The 17,831-nt window shown below is 45.6% G+C and overlaps 1 protein-coding gene across 16 annotated transcripts in view; it reads left to right on the top strand.

The window, feature by feature from the left end:
• Window positions 1–17,831, top strand: part of THRB (thyroid hormone receptor beta) — a 401,819-nt gene that overhangs the window by 354,175 nt on the left and 29,813 nt on the right. For all 16 annotated transcript variants that reach the window (XM_017346748.3, XM_070072867.1, XM_070072869.1 and 13 more), the window contains one exon: window positions 12,424–12,524. In XM_017346748.3, coding sequence (XP_017202237.1) covers window positions 12,424–12,524 — 101 coding nt within the window. The remainder of the gene's footprint in view (window positions 1–12,423; window positions 12,525–17,831) is intronic.

The following is a 17,831-nucleotide window of genomic DNA, read 5'->3' as shown; positions in this document are numbered from 1 at the left end:
AATGTCGATACCTAATATGACTTGTTTGATTGTGCTTCCTATAAAAATTACCATTAGCTTTCCTCAATGTGACTCTAAAAGTAGCCTGTAATGAAAACAAATTCAGAACTTATTAAAACTAAATTCTCTATGTAACATTTACCATATATTCAACACTATTCTTTAACTCCTAAGTATGCAATATGAAGAGGATGAGAGTATTAAATTCATTCACAGTTGTTCATCTGTATTTTCACTTAGTTTTGCATCCTCTTGAAAGGCATCAGAGTCTCTCATTTATAATAAGGGTCCCACCGTGTCAACACCCTAATGAGGAATTTGAGATAGGTTGAGTGTACTCTCTGTCTCACTTACTATTATAGATAATGTTCCTTTGAAAAGGAGAAATTAGCATTGCCTCATTAAACATACCTGAAAATGCCTTTCGTGGTGTAGGATCACAGGGAAATACTGGCTTCTGTCTCCATCTATGTGTCCTGTCATTCTTAAACATTCCTGCATCTCTCTTCAGGGTCTTTCCCCTTTTGTCTTTTCGTGATATTTTCTTCAGCCAGCACAGGGAAATATTTGCTTATAAAATGTGAAACCAGGGGTTCTTTACTAATTACTTTGATGCATGAGCTAGAGGAAAAGACACATTATATGCATATATTGATTTAATTTCTCAAACCCATATGCCACTGGAAAGCTACTGCCACCTGCCAAACACACTAAACCAGAGCAGGCAAATATTCTTAAATGCACTGTTATTTACTGTTACAAGTCTTCCAGCAAATCCCAGTCAAACTAAACCCAGCTGTTAACTGTCTCTGAGGACAGAAGGTCATACCCAACACATTTATCCCTATTGATCCACTATTGATTTTTGTTGTTGCTGAAGGACATCAGTAGTGTCTCATTAAGGCAAAATTAAGATTATAAACAGGTGCTCAGTAGGACAGTCCTCATTTTCCAATTGAGTTCTTATCTGTTTTCATGAAATTCATAATTGCTACTGAGTTTGTTGCTGTCACTACAGTGTTGTAACTTCAATAATGCAGCTGTCTTAATTTTTCTAGAATGGCTTATTCTCTAGCTTTTAATTGGAGTTTTCTAGTATACAGAGGATGGTCATAATTTTTTTTAAAAAATGAAGGAACATGGCCCTGAAAAAAAGAAACAAAAGAAAAACCAGGGAAGGTATTACAGGTGCACATTGCTGAAATAAAGGAAGGCTACACACCTTGCTATTGAGCTTGGTTCTCTCTCTTGGTTGGTTTTAGAATGATTTTGTCTTTTGTTTTTGCTGTTTCTCTGTTTTCTCATGTGTAGCCAAGAGAGGAAAAAGTTAACAAGCTCCTAAAGCGTTCAGAAGGAAGGGAGGAAGGAGGAGTCAGAGTTCAGTTCATGGGATCACATCTGAAATAAAATATCAAGAACTGAGGGAGGGGGGACAATGTAATTGCCACAATGAGCAGAGCTAACATGCAGCATATAGTGTCTGTCATATCTCAGAAGGAATATGCAAAAACAAAATGCTGAAAGGGGCAAACCAAAAAAATCCCACCAACTCAGAAGACTTGTGCTCCTTATTCCTTGTCTTTCAAGTAAGGTAGTTAGGATTGGTTGTGTTCAAATCAGTCGGCACACCCAGTTCCACCTGCCCACTTCCAGTCGCCCACAGGTTCAGGAGGAAGGAGAGAGTCAGTTTGGAAGTCAGAGGACAAGTGACAGCTGGCGTGCTGCGCTCTCTTTCTGTTTCTTTTTTGTAAAACGGTTTTGGCTGGCTGTTTCCACCAGAAATTCCAATTGCATCCCAAGTGCCAAACAGCCTGCCTCTGGCTGCTCTGGAAACATGTTGCCTGTCATATTTCAAAGGAATCCTTCCCGGAGTCCGTCCTGTGCAGCTCTCCTTATGCCATTCTTTGCTTGGCTTCCAGGTGCCAGCTCTCTTCAGAGCAAATACATGTTCAGAAAGTTCTAGAGCGTTCGTGCAGATCTGGATATCATATCCACTCGCTCAAACCGGCATGTCCTGGATTGGAGCCAGAATCAAGGAGATGGGTGTGTTTGTCCTGTTGCAGTTCATTTTTGATTGCACATGCTCTGGCTTTAGTGCGACAGGAAGAAAAATCAGTCATGGGAGTGGAAGCTCCGCATACACCTGTTTCCTGAATCTGCTTTTGTGTCTACGGCGGGATTTGTGCTTTTCTGTGTGTGTTCTGTAACTGTTGATTCCATGTGACGTTGGAAAATGGAAATTCGATGATAAGTTGGGGGTGTTCGAAGTGACTCACACCAAGAGGACTGGATTGAAAAGCAGGGTTAAGCCCCAAAGAAATACTACCTCTAGTTAGAATTCCTTTGGCCTCTTTGAAAATCAGGGAAAGATTGGGATTGCTGTTTCATAGAGTGGGGAGTGGGGAGGCTCCGAAATCTTTCCGGCAAAAGACGGGTTCCATTAAACCCTAGGATTGTAGGCAGTCTATCGAAAGTAGCAGGAAAAGACACCAAGCCAGGGAAGGCTTATTGACGCCATGGCACAGTCACTCACAACCACAAACCTGAACAGTTCGATTCTCTTTCTCAGCCTTTCCCTCGTTCCCTGCTTCCGCCCTCTCTGTTTCCCCAATTTCCCCAGAGTCTCTCGCCCTGCCAGTTTGTCCCCTGCTCTGGTCCTCACTCTTCCTCTCTAGCTGCATCTGTTTAATTTAAACACAGAGGTAATCAGACTACCCAGGGAACTGTTGAGCATTGCAGACATTTTCTCCGTAAAATGTAATACTGAAGTGCCCCTGCAGTTGTATACTTTTCTACAATGTGTATGTAATTGTGAGGATGTAAGGTTAGCATTTTAAATTAGGCACTGCCACCATATACTATTAAGAGACAATAGCGCTCTGGAAAACATGCCACTTTACTCATTTTTTAAACAAGCAGAACACATTTGATTTTCGAAAAGTTAAATGAAAGGGCTTCTTGACACACCCAGACGTGGACGCAAAGAGCTGTACTAGTCTCCAAATCAGGCACAGATGCAGACAAAGGCACAGCTGTCAGGGACTTCACCAGACGCCCCAACCTCATCCTAAAGCATGTGCCTTTGATCTTTATGGTGAACATGAATGGTAGGGTCCGTGGCTACGTGAGCAAATGAAAGCAGACATGTGGCGGGCCTGGGGAGACGTGGTGGCACGCCTAATGTCCTGTCCTCGGGACTCACGTCCACCATCTGGCATCCCTGCCTGGGCACCTCCCACAGGTGGGCTCAGAGCTTTCTTCTCAGCTCCCAGCACTCAAGTGCATTTGGGTTCAAGGCAAGCTGCTGCCCTTCCCACCATCCCTGCTGGTCCGGCTTTTATGACCCCATGCCCTTACTGGTCTTCTTCCTGTTTCCTCACTGCCCAACTGGTCACCATTCTTCCACTTTCCAGAGCCTTGGGACTGCTGAGGTTCCATGAGCTGTCCTTGGTATCACACTCTTCTCGGCTCCCCTAGAGCCAACTGCCAACTGCCCTTGGGGAATCTTCTTGGTTCTCCTGGGAACCCACAGAGGGTGCTTTCCAGCCATCCCTCCACCACATGCACGTGTACACACACACACACACACGCACACACACACACACCACCTTTCTTACCTGGTGTTCCCTCCTGCCATGTTGCCCTGCCCTCTTCCTCTCCACACCCACCCCCTCCAGCCCTTCTGCTCCCAGCAGCTTCGTGACAGTTCTCCACCCTTTGCACCCACCATAGGGATCCTTCTCAAGGCATCAGCCCTTGGCCGTGACCTGTTAGGTCAAACACCAGCGCTTCTCGGTTGGCTTCACGCTTCTGCTTACACCCTCTGTTCCAGACATCAAAGCCAGTGTCTCCGTGGGTTCCTCTCTGCACCATCCCCAACGCTGAACCGTGCTGCTGTCTCCCAGCTACCACCGCTGCCAGCCACACCCTGAGTGCTGTCCTGCCCTGCTCCACTTACATCGCTTGAACTCCCAGACAGCTCATTCCCACCAACCTCTTCTGTTTAGCCAGCACCACACTCTCTCCATCACCCTTGCTTCCAACCAGCCCTGCCTTCTAAAGCAGATATCCCTTGTTTTATACAGCAGTTTTCAATCATTTATGTAAGCAACCTTTTTAAAAAATGGGGGCAGGCTGTTGGTCTAGTGATTAAGATTCTGGTTAAGACACCCATGTTTCACATTCAAGTACCTGGGTGCACTTCCTGGCTCCAGCTCCCAATTCTAGCTTCCAACTAATGCAGACCTTGGGAGGCATCAGTGATGCCTCAAGTACTTGGGTCCCTGCCACCCATATGGATGGAGTCCCTGGCTCATGGCTTCAAGCCCCAACCCAGCCCAGCCCCAGCTGTTGTAGGCATTTTGGGAATGAGCCAGTAGATATGAAATTTCTCTCTCTCTCTCTCTCTCTCTCTCTCTCTACCTCTCTTTCTGAAATAAGTATTTTCATTGAATGAAAAGACAATAAATTATATACATAAAGTGTATAAGACTACAGTTTCTCAATCTGGCACTGTCAACATTTGGAACCAGACCATGTTTTGCTGTGAGGCTGTCCTGTGCACTGTAGGGTGTTTAGCAACAACCTTGGCCTGTATCCCCTGGATGCCACTAGCAAACCGCCCAGTTCCCAATTGCCACAGCCAAAAATGTCTCCAGACATTGCCAAATGTCCCCTGGCAGGGAAGGCAAAATCATCCCCAGCCGAGAGCCACTGCATTAGTGGTGAAGAGCTTAATATTGAGAGAATATCTGAAGTAACATCTTTTTATAATGTGAAAATCCCTCTTCTGCTTTGCAGATGCCTTAGCTCTTGGTCTCTTGAGCGGTCTCCAAGTGGAGTACAGCTGAACACACAGACACACTCATACAGCTCCATCCTTGCCGCCATGTGTTATAGAGCATATCTGTTGTCCAGATTTGGTTCTCTTTGTCATGTGTGCTGGTCTGTGTCCAACCTGGGTCTGTCATCAGCAGCAACTTCTCTTACTTCACACTCTGCAGGGTGCATGTCTTCCACAGTTGCAGGACATATCAACAAGGAGAACACATAGCCGATACCAGCCATGAGGAGACCCTGGTGACAAAGGCACTAGCCCCTTCCCCTTCCCATAACAGACACCTGAAGAGTTACTAACCCACAGTTTTACAGCTTTAACCTTGAATTCCATTCTGAGATTTTCAGGTTTTCTTAAAGGACTCATTTTTCTAAAGGATGCAGGACATGAAATAACTATGGGTGGTGCCTCTCTATGAGTTCAGAGCCATAGACAGATTCTCAAAGTAAAATCCCTGGCAACTCTCACTCACTTGCTGTGATGCGTTCTGCTTCTTTTTGCTTTCCTACTCTTATAATAAGCTTTGCCTCACTGCTTTCCAACGCATGCTACATTTTTTGTGTTTATTTATTTTCATCTATTTGAAAGGCAGAGTGATAGAGAAGAGAGACAGAGACAGTGACACACACAGAGAGAGGGAGAGGGAGAGGGAGAGAGAGAGAATGAATCTTCTATACACCGGTTCACTCCCCAAATACTCACAACAACCAGGGCAAGTCCAGTCCAAATCCAGGAACCAGGAACTGCATCCGAATCTCCCATGTAGAGGGCAGGACACCAGACCATCACCTGCCATCTCCCAAGATGCATTAGAAGGAAACTGGATCAGAAACAGAGTAACTGGGAATGCCAACAGGTGGGTTAACTGACTGCACCACAATGCCCACCCCCATGTACTCCATTTTGACACAGGAAATCATTTCATTAGTACCAAGATTCTAAAACTCCAATGTTTACAAGTACCTGAGCGCTAATACCAATGAGAGAGACAGAAAGGAGGGTTCTTTCCTAAAGACTGCTTAATGACATTTTTCATCCAAGACACACAATATTTCTATGCTGTAGGATGAGAATATTTTCTCTTCTGTAAATAAATATGTTCCCTTTTGTAGACTCCTTTTGTCTCCCCACTTTTGATCAGCATAAAAATTCTGTAAAATATTTCTTTACTGGCTGGCGCCGTGGCTCACTAGGCTAATCCTCCGCCTAGCGGCGCCGGCACACCAGGTTCTAGTCCCGGTTGGGGCGCCGGATTCTGTCCCGGTTGCCCCTCTTCCAGGCCAGCTCTCTGCTGTGGCCCAGGAGTGCAGTGGAGGATGGCCCAGGTGTTTGGGCCCTGCACCCCATGGGAGACCAGGAAAAGCACCTGGCTCCTGGCTCCTGCCATCGGATCAGGGCGGTGCGCCGGCCGCAGCGCGCCGGCCGCGGCGGCCATTGGAGGGTGAACCAACGGCAAAAGGAAGACCTTTCTCTCTGTCTCTCTCTCTCACTGTCCACTCTGCCTGTCAAAAAAATATATATATATTTCTTTACTTCTGAATGACATAACGCAATCACTCAGATAAAGGGTGGTGAACAGTAAGCCTCAGGATTTGAGTGCTGCCTGGGAGCCCTGGAAAAGACGTCTCTTTCTGGGGACATGGGGCTGCTTTCTCAGTGGATAGCTGCCTTCTGAGAATCTGGGCTCTGTATTTCTAGCTCTTCATGTAAAACAAGAAAGCTCCTAGTTTTAAAAATCAGCTATTTTTTTAAGCACTCCATTAGCCAAGCCCTGTAGCTCACCAGTGTACACGCTCTCCTGATTAGAATTCTGAGTGAAACTCATTACACCTGCCTGTTTCCTTTCTTTGTAATTTGCATCATCAAGTATTTGAACTTGAACTGTGGGTGCAAAGAGTATGTCAGCAACTCCAGGACAAAGACAGGGAAGTTGAGTAAGGGACTTCCTCTATGTGAAATGTTAGTATGCCCAAGCCCAGTCTTTAAAATTAGTAAGTGTATATGTTTTAGTTTTAGGAGTTCTTGAGCCAGGAGAAATCATCCAAAATTGCTTTGCCCCTTTTCAGCCTTAAGATCTCAGGTGGACAACCAAAGTTGTTGTCATTGTGTCGTCATCCCACATTCTAGATGAATCTCTGACCAGGTCCTTCTCCTACTTCCTCTCCTCCCTCCACCCACATTCCTTATGCATTCAAACCCTGGGCCTCTGGTTTCTGCTGTCCCCCAGCACCAGGCCCGGCCAGCCAGAGGGTGGAGGGTGAAGGAAAGATGTTCCGTGATCTATGAGGACAGAGACGGTGCTGCACTGAGGAAAAGCTTCTAAGAGCAGTTCTGTAGGAAGTTCGCAAACAGCAGTGAGAGAAGCTCTCTACAGTGAATACTGCTTCAAGTGGGCTGAGGGTCGTACACACAGTAGGCCCGTACATGTTTTATTAAATAAAGAAGTGCATGGGCAGTTCTAATGAATTAATATAGTGTTCATCAGGGTTAAAGATTAACATGATGCAAAGCTTGGTTCCTAATGCCAAGAATTAAATGTAAAAGGAATCAGGATTAGTATGTTGGGAAAAGGCTAAAGGATAAGCCATTCGAGGTTTTTAAGTATGTAAAGAAATGGCTTAGGGAAGAAGGTACCGGCAGAAAAGAAGCTTAAATCAGAGAGGTCTGAGCTGCAGGCTGAATTGAAGGCGTTCACAATAAAGTTGAAAGAGTAATAAAGCTTACTTCAGGGTGTTAAAATACAACCGGTCTTCAAAAAGTTTGTGTAAAGTGCTTGTTATGAAAAAAGCATAGATTCCAAATTTTGCACTAAAGCAAACTTACCTTTTGTTTAGAGATTTCTTTTCTTTGTTTGAAGACAGAGTGACAGAAGGAGATTCAGAGAGAAATCTTATATCTTCTGGTTCATTCCCCAAGTGGCTGCAATGGCCAGAACTAGCCCAGGCCAAAGCCAGGAGCCAGGAGCTTCTTCCAGGCCTTCCACATGTGTGTCAGGGGCCCAGGTACATGGGCCATCTTCCGCTGCCTTCCCATATGCATTGGCAGGGAGTTGGCTCAGAAGCAGAGCAGCTGGGATGCAAACCAGCTGTTGCAAGTGACAGCGTAACCCATTGAACCACACTGCCAGCCCCATAAACTTATCTTTTCATTCCATTTTCCACAAACTTTTTGAATACCCTGTATAATCGCATCCTGTATCCTATCCCAAGCCACTCAGCATTCTTGCTGGCTCTGAGTTGGTAGTTGGACAAGATGAACCAAGCCGTGCCTGTTTATTATTTTTCACTGTTGCTGTTATTACTTGGCATCTTCAGCAGGTGCAGTTGCCCACAAGAACTGTGTAGATTCTACTACCACAAATAACGAGTGCTCCCTGAGGGTGCCAGGGCTGGCTCGGCTGGGCAAGGGTCTTATGTGGATTAGCCAGATTGGAAACATCTCTAAACCCAGCTCCTCTCCATTCTGCCACCTCTGCCTCCCTAAGCGGCACCTTCTCCTTTAGATCTACCAAGATCAATCTGCTTTGTACTCTGTTCCCTAAGGGCTACGTGTTTTTCACGGTGACCAAATGATCACCAGTGGTTCTCCTCCCAGGCTATGTTACATGCTGTAAAAATTCACTCGAGAATTGCGCTAGGGTGGGCGTGTGGCCCAGTGATAAAGCTGTATGTGTCCCACATCAGACGCCTGCGTTTGACCCTGCCTCTGGCCTCCTGGCAATGCTGACCCTGGGAGGCAGCACTGATGTCTCAAATAATTGGGTCTCTAACACCAAGTGGTGAGAAACCTGGATTGGGCTCCTGACTCCTGGCTTTGGATCCACTAGCCCCAGTCACTGCAGGCATCTGGGGATTTGGGAAGTGAACAAGCAGATGGAAGTGGGCTCTCTCTCCTCTCTCTCTTCCTCTTTCTCCCTCCCTCCCTCCCCCTCTCTGCCTCTCAACTAAGAAAAAACTTTTAAAGATTCAAACTAGGCAGCCTTCTGATTTTCCCCTTACAGGGAAAAACACTGAAGCTAGCACAAACCAAGAAGTCAAGTTCACTGCCTGTTGCACAATTTGGAGGGCAAAGGCACGAACTTCTGAGGATCAACTTTTTTAACTCAGTGTTCGGTACAGCATAGCTGAACCTTCAAAATATTAAGCCACTCACAAAAGACCATATGTTGTATGATTCCATTTATATAAAATGTCCAGAATAGACGATTTGTAAAAACAGAAAGTAGATGTGTGGTTGCCTAGAGCACAGGGAGGGATGACTTCCAAAGGAATGGGATTTCTTTGAGGGGTGATGAAAATATTCTAAGATTGATAGTGTGATAGTTTCACAACTCTGAATATATTTAAAGCCATTGAGTTATATGGTATGTGAATTATAGCTTCATAAAGTTCTTACCCAAAAAGGTTTTAAAAAGTAATATTTTACCATGTCAACCTATTTCATATGTGAGGTAATACTTAAGCAACTCATCAGACACTGCCAAATGTCAACTAAAAAGAAAAACCGCCAAGTCCTGTGTTGAACAAGCAGATGGAGTTTGCTTTCATGAAAATATGCTTGATCAAGTGGCAGCATCACTGATTAGTCTGAAAAACAATGCAAATAAAAGCTAGGGAAAGCCTACCACCCTGAAATAATTGCACATTGTCACGGTTTCAGTTGTTTACTGGGGAGTTATTAGCCAGTGCCTTTAGCAGTCACCTGGGACACTTCCTCAGATGAACGGTGTAGCTTCTATGACTGTGTCTCTCGTATTTGTTTCTGGGTAGAACCCAACGCTGACATTTTGATGTCCATCAGTTCCCACTCCCAGTAACTAGTGTTGCATGTGTGTTTACTTTAGCTGGGCATATCAGCCAGTAAGGGATTCATTCAGCGAGCAGGAAAAATGAAAAAGATACTGAAATAGAACAGCAAGAAGTGGTTAAGTTCTGCAGGAGACTGGATTAGCACGTGATTTCAAGAATCCCAGACCCAATGATCTGAAGAGATCCCCTACCTACCTCGCACTAGAAGCAGGCTAGTATTCCCTGATGGAAGTTATTTAACGATGAATAATGGGCTTAGGCATAGGGATTGACATATCATTACTTGTGATGACTGTTTTAGATAAATAAGATGGTTTGGAGTTAATATGTTAGAGAGAAGAAAGCGAGGGGTGTGGTGTGCTAGTATGATCATGCAAGCAGCTGCCGGAGACTTAAGCAGATGTTTCTGTGGAAGGCTTGATAGTTTGACTAAAGACTTTTATTCACCTCCACCCACTAAGAAGATAATCCAGGAGAAATAAGGGAATAAAGCAAACCAGTGATCCACTGAGCAATCAGAAAAATGGAAAGAGCCTGTTCCACACACCAGTTCCAAGGTTCACAGGAACCGTAATGTCACACAGTTTGTCCTACCTAAACTGTTGAGCTGCTGAGAGAGGGAAATCTCCGATGTCCTTTTGCTAATGCCACAAGGTAAAGCAAGCAGGAATGAAGCAGGGTGAGGGTGGTGATAGGATGACTCATCTGCAGCTTCCTGACTGTGGTTCATGTTCTCAGACACCATGTGGCAGTCCCTCCTCAGACAGGAGACACAAGGACGTAGTGTCCAGCTGGATTGCAGTGGGCTCCTGCACATGACAGGAGCCTCTTCGTCCCTTAGCTCTGCGAGCTTCATTTGATGTGCAAGACTCCGGAGAATTCACTGTGTTGGATCAACTGTGCATAGCTTCCAGGTGTGAGAGGTCAAGATGGAGCTTTCCTCAGAACAAGTTTCTCGTTTGAAGAGTTGGGTTACTTTGTGTTTGTGAAGTAGTTGTCCCCATGCACGCACAGGCACAGGAGCACAAGTCTTTGTCAACACTTGTTATTATCTGTCTGGTCTGCTAGAACCTTCCTAGTGCGTGGGAGGCGATATCTCACTATGGGTTTAATGTGCATTGTTTTCTAGTGATCTGGAGCGTGCGTTCATGTTCTTGCTTTATTTTCACTTCTTTCTCTTTCACTGAGGAATAACCAGGCCTGGAGAAACAATTCAGTTGCTTGCACAAATGCCTCCCAAAGAAAGCAAGCTCGTCTTATTGATTTTTTATATTCTCAGCACCTGGCACAGCACTAAGCCCTAGTAGATGCTAGATAAATGTATGCTGAATTCATGAATAGATGAATGATTGAATGAACACACAGCCCATTCCAGTTCTCCATTTTCTTTCCTAGATCCCTCCCCGAATTCTCTTTTTAAAAATGTCTGATGAGCATTTTGAAACCCTAGCAGTGAACTCAACAGATGAATCATGGTTTGCATGATGCAGAAGTAAACTAAGAAAAGCTGTGATGTTTTAAAAATATAATCCTGTACAGTACAGATCTCACTTTGAAGTCATTTATCTGCCTCCCGAGATGGAGCGTTTTTCTAAATTAAAGTCTGAGTAAAGTAATTTCTAAGAAATTATGCAAAGGATTCATTTTCCTCTGTTTTCAAGACGGCTTCTTTTCAGAAAAGTAAGCCCTCGGTGACCTCATTTAAGAAAAGGCCTATGAAAATGTCATGGTAAAATATACAATAAGTCATGTGTCATTCCAACCTAGCTAATCTTTTCTGAAACCCAGGAAAACGTGCCGAGTCAACGAACTTCATGAAAGCTATGATCAGGAGAAAGAAGAATCTGCAATTTCTCAGCCCCTCCCTGCTTCACATCCCAACCACTCACGCCTTGATTTGTTGGCCTCATCTGTGCATCTGTGGCAAAGCGTTGATCTGTGTGAACTGCCTTGCCCTGCTGAATCCAAGCCTGCTGGGAGGGCATTGTCCCCAAGAAAAAGGGAAGCGGCCAAGCCTTGTGGGGAATGGGCAGCTTCCTGGGTCAAGAAAGTAAAGCTCACAGCTTGGAGTACATAAATAAAGAGAAGCACCATGGTTGGGTTTTTCCTTAACATATAGAAGCACCTGTATGATTTCAAGCCGCCCAGCATTATGGGACGGTGCATCATTGCTGTCACATCTACCAGAGTTTTCTTAGATGGCCTTATTCACGCTGCTTAAATGCTCTATTTTTAGAAAAAGGCCCGCCTTGCTTACACTGGTGGGCTGGATCTGGGGTTTTGTCTCTGCTGGTAGCTTCCAGTGAGGCCCTGAGGAAGACCAAGCCTCGGAAGGCCTCTTTCTTCACTGTAAAAGTACCCAAGGATCACCAGGGCCTGTCCAGCTGTGCAGTTTTCTCAGTCTTTTGCGTGGAACATGATTCCCAAGCGGATCCGGTCTCCTTTGAGAGCAAGTTCTGAAATCGTAAGCTTCGTGAAAAAGTGCAGCGCTCGGAGTGCTCCAGGTGCCTCCACTCCTGGCCTCTGCTGGACTCAGCCTCTCGCAGCCTTCCTGGTCCCACCCACACAGCAGCAGGAGCACCCCCTCGGCTGAGGCGTTCTGAAATCCTGGGCACGAGGTTAACTCTGCAGCTGTAACACACTTGCATCTTTTCCGTCGTCACCACCTCCTCTTGGAAAACCAGTTTTGGTGATGGCCTGGCGACCTTAGCTGTGATCTATCTTTGACTTGGACGATCTACCATTTTTTTCACATTCCTCCTTTTGTCTCCCTCGCAGGGTACATCCCCAGTTACCTGGACAAGGACGAGCTCTGTGTGGTGTGTGGTGACAAAGCCACTGGGTATCACTACCGCTGTATCACGTGTGAAGGCTGCAAGGTAACTGTCCCGGGTCTGCTCTGAACATTAAGTTCAACTTCAGCTTAAAACCCAATTCCCACGTCCATGGCCTGTGGTCATCCGGGCGTCTAGTTATGCTTTCCATTTTTATTAGTTTTTATTTATTTGAGACGCAGTGAGCGAGAAAATAGACAGACAGAGAGGGTGCTGCCATCTGCTGGTTCACTTGTCCAAATACACCCTTCCGCCTGGGCTGGAGCAGGCCAAAGCCAGGAGCCAGGAACACAATGCAGGTCTCCCATGTGGCTGCCAGGAACCCAGTTACTTATGGCTACTCACTTAATGCGGGATCCAGGGTCTGAATCAGCAGGAAGCTTGAATCAGGAGCCAGAGTCAGGAATGGAACCCAGGCATCTTAACCACTAGGCTAACTGCCCACACAGTGCTCATCATTTTCACAACTGAACTTTGCCCCCCAAATTCTAAATAGCCTAAGAAGTATTGCCAGAGTGTGCTATCTGGTTTCTTTGCATTTTCTAAATGGGGAGAGAATTACTAAAATGAAAAGAAATTATGAACACTTACTGTGGGTTTAGAGAAGCATAGATATTCTTTCATGTGTTGTCATGTCAAGAAGCACAGAACCTGCTATTTGATCTCCAGCGTGTGAGGAGGCAGGGCTGGTCCTCCCTGGCTGTCCTCCCCTGTTAATCCGCGTGGATATGCTCATTTGAAGCGTTTCATTATGAAGCATCTTTGAGGCAGCTTGGATTCCCTTATGCTCTGAAAGGCATCCAAGTCGGCTTTCTGCAAAGCCTGCCGTGAGCAGATTCCGTCCCTCCAGCAGCTAATGTTGGGCCAGCAGATTCCTCCTCAGGAGATACTTGGTAACAGCAGTGACCACAGGCCCGTTCACTTCCACAGGAGCCTAAATTTGCCTACTTACAATCTTCATCTCCCAAATTAAAATAAACTTTATGCAAAATATCTTTCAATCTGACAACTTTGCCTGGAAAGTCAAGTCTACCATGAGTGTAAATAAAGCTTAACCCAGTGCTCTATCCAGTATTCTGCCAATATTTGATAAATGAGGACATATTTAAATCAGGAAAAGACTTATTGAATGTTTCTATTAAATGGTTCATTGGCCTCTTATATTCAAACTACGTTATCACGAGATGGAAACTCTAAAGCAATCATGCTAAAATGTATCAAACAAGTCCATCTTCTCTACTCCTCCACCCACATTATCTCCCTCCTCTTCTCTCTCCTCCCCCTCATCCACACCCTTTCCTCCTGCACTTGCCTCTAATCCCCAAAACTCAACATGTTTCCAGCCCATGTATCCCCCATTCGCCTTCCAGAAGATTTTCCCTGAAGATTCCCTGCTTTCTGTATATCAAATTAGGAGAAGTTTGCCAGAAGTGCTGAGACAATACAGCTATTGGAAAGAGGTTGTTTCTAAGGTCCTGAGGCCTTATATTCACGAGATTGTGTTTTGGAATGTGATATAACATGTTCTCATTCATCCAGACCCAGCTCATCTGGATTGTGGAGTCTTTTAGCAAAGAGTGGGCTCAAGGCTGCCTTTGTGTCTGTGAAAATATGGGATGGAGGTGACACAAGCAAGTCCTAGCCAGTCTATGAATTAGAAGGCTTGCAGACTGTCTCTTGAAAGCACAGTTTCATTGGCTTGATTTGAAAGTAAGAAAACCATATAATTCTCAATTCATTCTCTCATTCCAAAAATAATTGAAACTGGCCCCCTTTTGCTCTAAATTATGACCAATTCATAAGACTTTATTTATCTGATTATGCAGTGTTGAGATTCTTTTAAAATTCTTTCTAATGGTAAATTTTGGATTCTGGGAGAGACTGTAATAAAGATTCCATTTAACACTTAAAGACCCAAAGGGTCTGTAGAGACAGGCTGTGCCCTGCAGAGGGCTTCAAGTATTATTAGTGACTCAGTTAAACAAAGGGAGCTTCAAGCCTGCTGCCCTCATGGCCCTGCCTCATTTAGCTCTCTGTGACGATGAAGAAACCAAACAGCATCTTTTCCCAAGATCACAGGATGTCTGGGTGCAGCTCCAGTTGAGACTTTTTTAAAGGAAGCAGCTGCATAGGAAAAAGCGAGACTTCTCACCACAGTGCCTGGGTCTCAGATGGGAACCCTGTTCCTGAAATTGCCTCCATAATAGAACCAGGACTCACCCTTCGGCGGCTGGCTGTGTGGAGCTCTGAAGAGAACAGCAGAACATTTTGGATAAAGACGAAGGAGTCTCCCAAGTGAAACCATTAGCGGCAAAAGATGAAAAAGGATATGCTTCCTAGTTCTGTTTATGGACTTGTAACTTGGAAATCTTCTACCCCATCCTTACAGTGTGCTGGGGCAGAATCTTCCGGAAATGTCTTCTCCGTTGTGATGCACCAGCTTTTGTGCATCTTTTATAGGAAGAGCGTTGCCACTGCCCCACGATAGACAATCTCTGTAACAGCGGCCCAAACACAGGACTGGGAAGTGACATTTGTCCCACTGTAGTGCCTCACCTTGAACCACAAAGGACCAGATCCTGTGTTCTCAGAAGGCTGAAAAGCGAGTCTGATGTTGATGTCAAGACCCCCACTCATCAACTCATTGATGAAACATACAGCCTTGTTTATTCCCTGCTACCTTCCTCTTGTCAACTCACTTCTAAAAGGGTTTTTCTTAGCAGACTATTTTGATTTTTTGAGAGACAGAGAGATAACCCATCTGCAACTTCACTCCCCACATGCCCACACTTTGAGGATGAACCCGGGACCCAGGAATTCCAGGTCTCCCATGTGGGTGGCAGGGACCCAGTTACTTGAGCCATCACCTACTGCCTCCCAGGCTGTGCATTAGCAGGAAGCTGGAGTCAGGAGCCAGAGCCAATGTATTACCAGGCCCTGCAGTATAGCATGTAGTCCTCTTACCCGCTAAGCTGGACACCCACCCTAAAGTAGACTGTTTCAAACACCTTCCAATCAAGTTCACTTCCAGGAGTTCATTTTTGTCACCTTTCAAAACTAAAGGACCTTTATTCAAATTGAAGAGTCCTTCATCAAACGTCAAAAATATTCTTTATTATAGCTCAAGAGTGGCCAGCATCTCACAAGGGATTTGTCCCTGAAGTGTCCAAGGAGCATCATAGGACTTGGGAAAGGTGATGCAATGAACAGTTGAGTGAGCCACATCAACTCTTTCTGCAAAATAAGCCAAACATTAATTATTTCATTCATGCCATTAAAAGGTACACAGAGTAGCCTTTGTGTCCGGCATATCACACCCCATCCTCTCCTTATGCTGTCTGCTCTTCAACACGTCCTGCGATCCCCCTTCCCACCCACCACCACCACCACGGCCGCCAATGCTGGAGCCCAAGTCAGCCTCAGGGACCCAGGAAGAAAGGGGTCGCTCCTGCATCAGAAAGAGCACGGTTCCCCGCCCCTACAGTACAGTGGCCACTCTCACCAGATGCCTTGGACTTCAGCCTCTCCACCTCTGGGGATTGGTGTCTCCCCAGAAGGAGGTTTGCTGCCTGGGTCCTCTCCCCACTGTGACGTCCATCCCCTCGCCAGCAGTCTCTCAGTTTCTCTCCCTATCTTTGGGATAAGGTAACAGAAGTAGAGGAGGCAGGTTCGCAGGAGAACTTGTTTTTCACTCTGTGGCAGTCAGGCTATGGCAGAATGTGCCGTCCAACACCCAGGGGGTCACTGCTAGCACCCCAGACGGCTGCCCTGGGTGCAAGTGCGTGAGTCCCGCCCAGTGCATCCCCATCACTCAAAGCAATCGACTCAAGTGTTCAAGGACGAAAAACCCAAATATAACATGATAGTTTTCCTGTTAGAACTTGAACAACGGAAACGATAAGGGGTTTGCATCTATGCCCCAAAATGAAGCCCGTGATTCTCAGTTATTCCTGGTATCTGTCCATGTTGTTCTGCTTTGCAAAGTATGAAATCCTACCTTGGACCTTTTCATTATAAGAAAGAGCTTTTGTGTCTGAGCAAGGACTATGCCAGTGGGTATATGCACATAGTCAAACCAAAGGAAAATGAAACCGGATGATTAAAAATGTAGGCTGTAGGGGCCGGCGCGGTGGCACACTAGGTTAATCCTCTGCCTGCGGTGCCAGCATCCCACATGGACACCAGGTTCTAGTCCCAGTTGCTCCTCTTCCAGTCCAGCTCTCTGCTGTGGCCCAGGAAGGCAGTGGAGGATGGTCCAAGTGCTTGGGCCCTGCACCTGCATGGGAGACCAGGAGGAAGCACCTGGCTCCTGGTTTTGGATCGGCACAGCACGCTGGCCTTAGCAGCCTTCTGGGGGTGAACCAACGGAAGGAAGACCTTTCTCTCTGTCTCTCTCTCTCACTGTCTGTAACTCTATCTGTCAAATAAATAAATAAAAATATTTATAACAATAAATAGTAATAAAAATGTAGGCTGTGAATCCAGGTCTACAGCATTTCAGTCCTACCATTTGTCTAACAGAGAGGCCCCCCTTCAGCTTCAACAGAGAACATCTTTCAAAACCTGTTTTGCTTCACTGTTCTACCAAAACAAATAAAACCTAGTGTTTTTGAAGTGGGGATGGGAAGGGATTCTTGACATAATCCCTTCATTTAAACGTTTATGTAGTATAATAAAATTTGCTTACCTTACAGCACAGAAACAGTTGAACCAGTAGGATTAGGAGTACAACTCCTGAGTTGCAGGCCAGGTTCCAGCATCCATGTGACTTGGGCCCTGAGATTTAACCTGGCTGAGGCTCTGTTTTTTAATTCCCTGCAATTTAGACAGTAAGAGTAGCTCCCGCATAGGGTTGTGGGGAAGACAGAACCATGTGGAATGCACCTTTGCATTCAGCACTTTGCAATGAATTCTCACCACAAAGTCCAGCTGCCAAGATGTGAGGCTCATATCCAGACAGGTTCTAGCGTAGCACACTCTTGAGAGACCTAGACACAAACTGTGACCGTGCCACTCTCCAGTCTCTTGAGAAAGGAAGAGATACACTGAAATTATGGCTGTGTGCCTGCAGATACTGTAGAAAATGAGTGTTATGAAAGGAAAAAACCTATTGTCCTTGAGTCGGGGTTGGGGGGGATATGATAGAAAACCTGAAACTTTCCACTCCCTAAGTATTGTTTGAATGGATATGTGAGCTGACTCTCAAGAGACAGAAAGCAAGAATTAGGGGCGGGCGTTGTAGCACAGAATGAACCACCTGCATCCCGTATCCGAATGCTTGGAGTTGAGTCCAGCCTCTACTTCTGATTCAGCTTCCAGCTAACGTACCTGGGAGGCAGCCGATGATGGCCC

This window comes from Oryctolagus cuniculus, chromosome 4 (assembly GCF_964237555.1).
Source record: "Oryctolagus cuniculus chromosome 4, mOryCun1.1, whole genome shotgun sequence".
Lineage (NCBI taxonomy): Eukaryota > Metazoa > Chordata > Mammalia > Lagomorpha > Leporidae > Oryctolagus > Oryctolagus cuniculus.
This window is presented reverse-complemented; position numbering and strand designations above follow the sequence as displayed.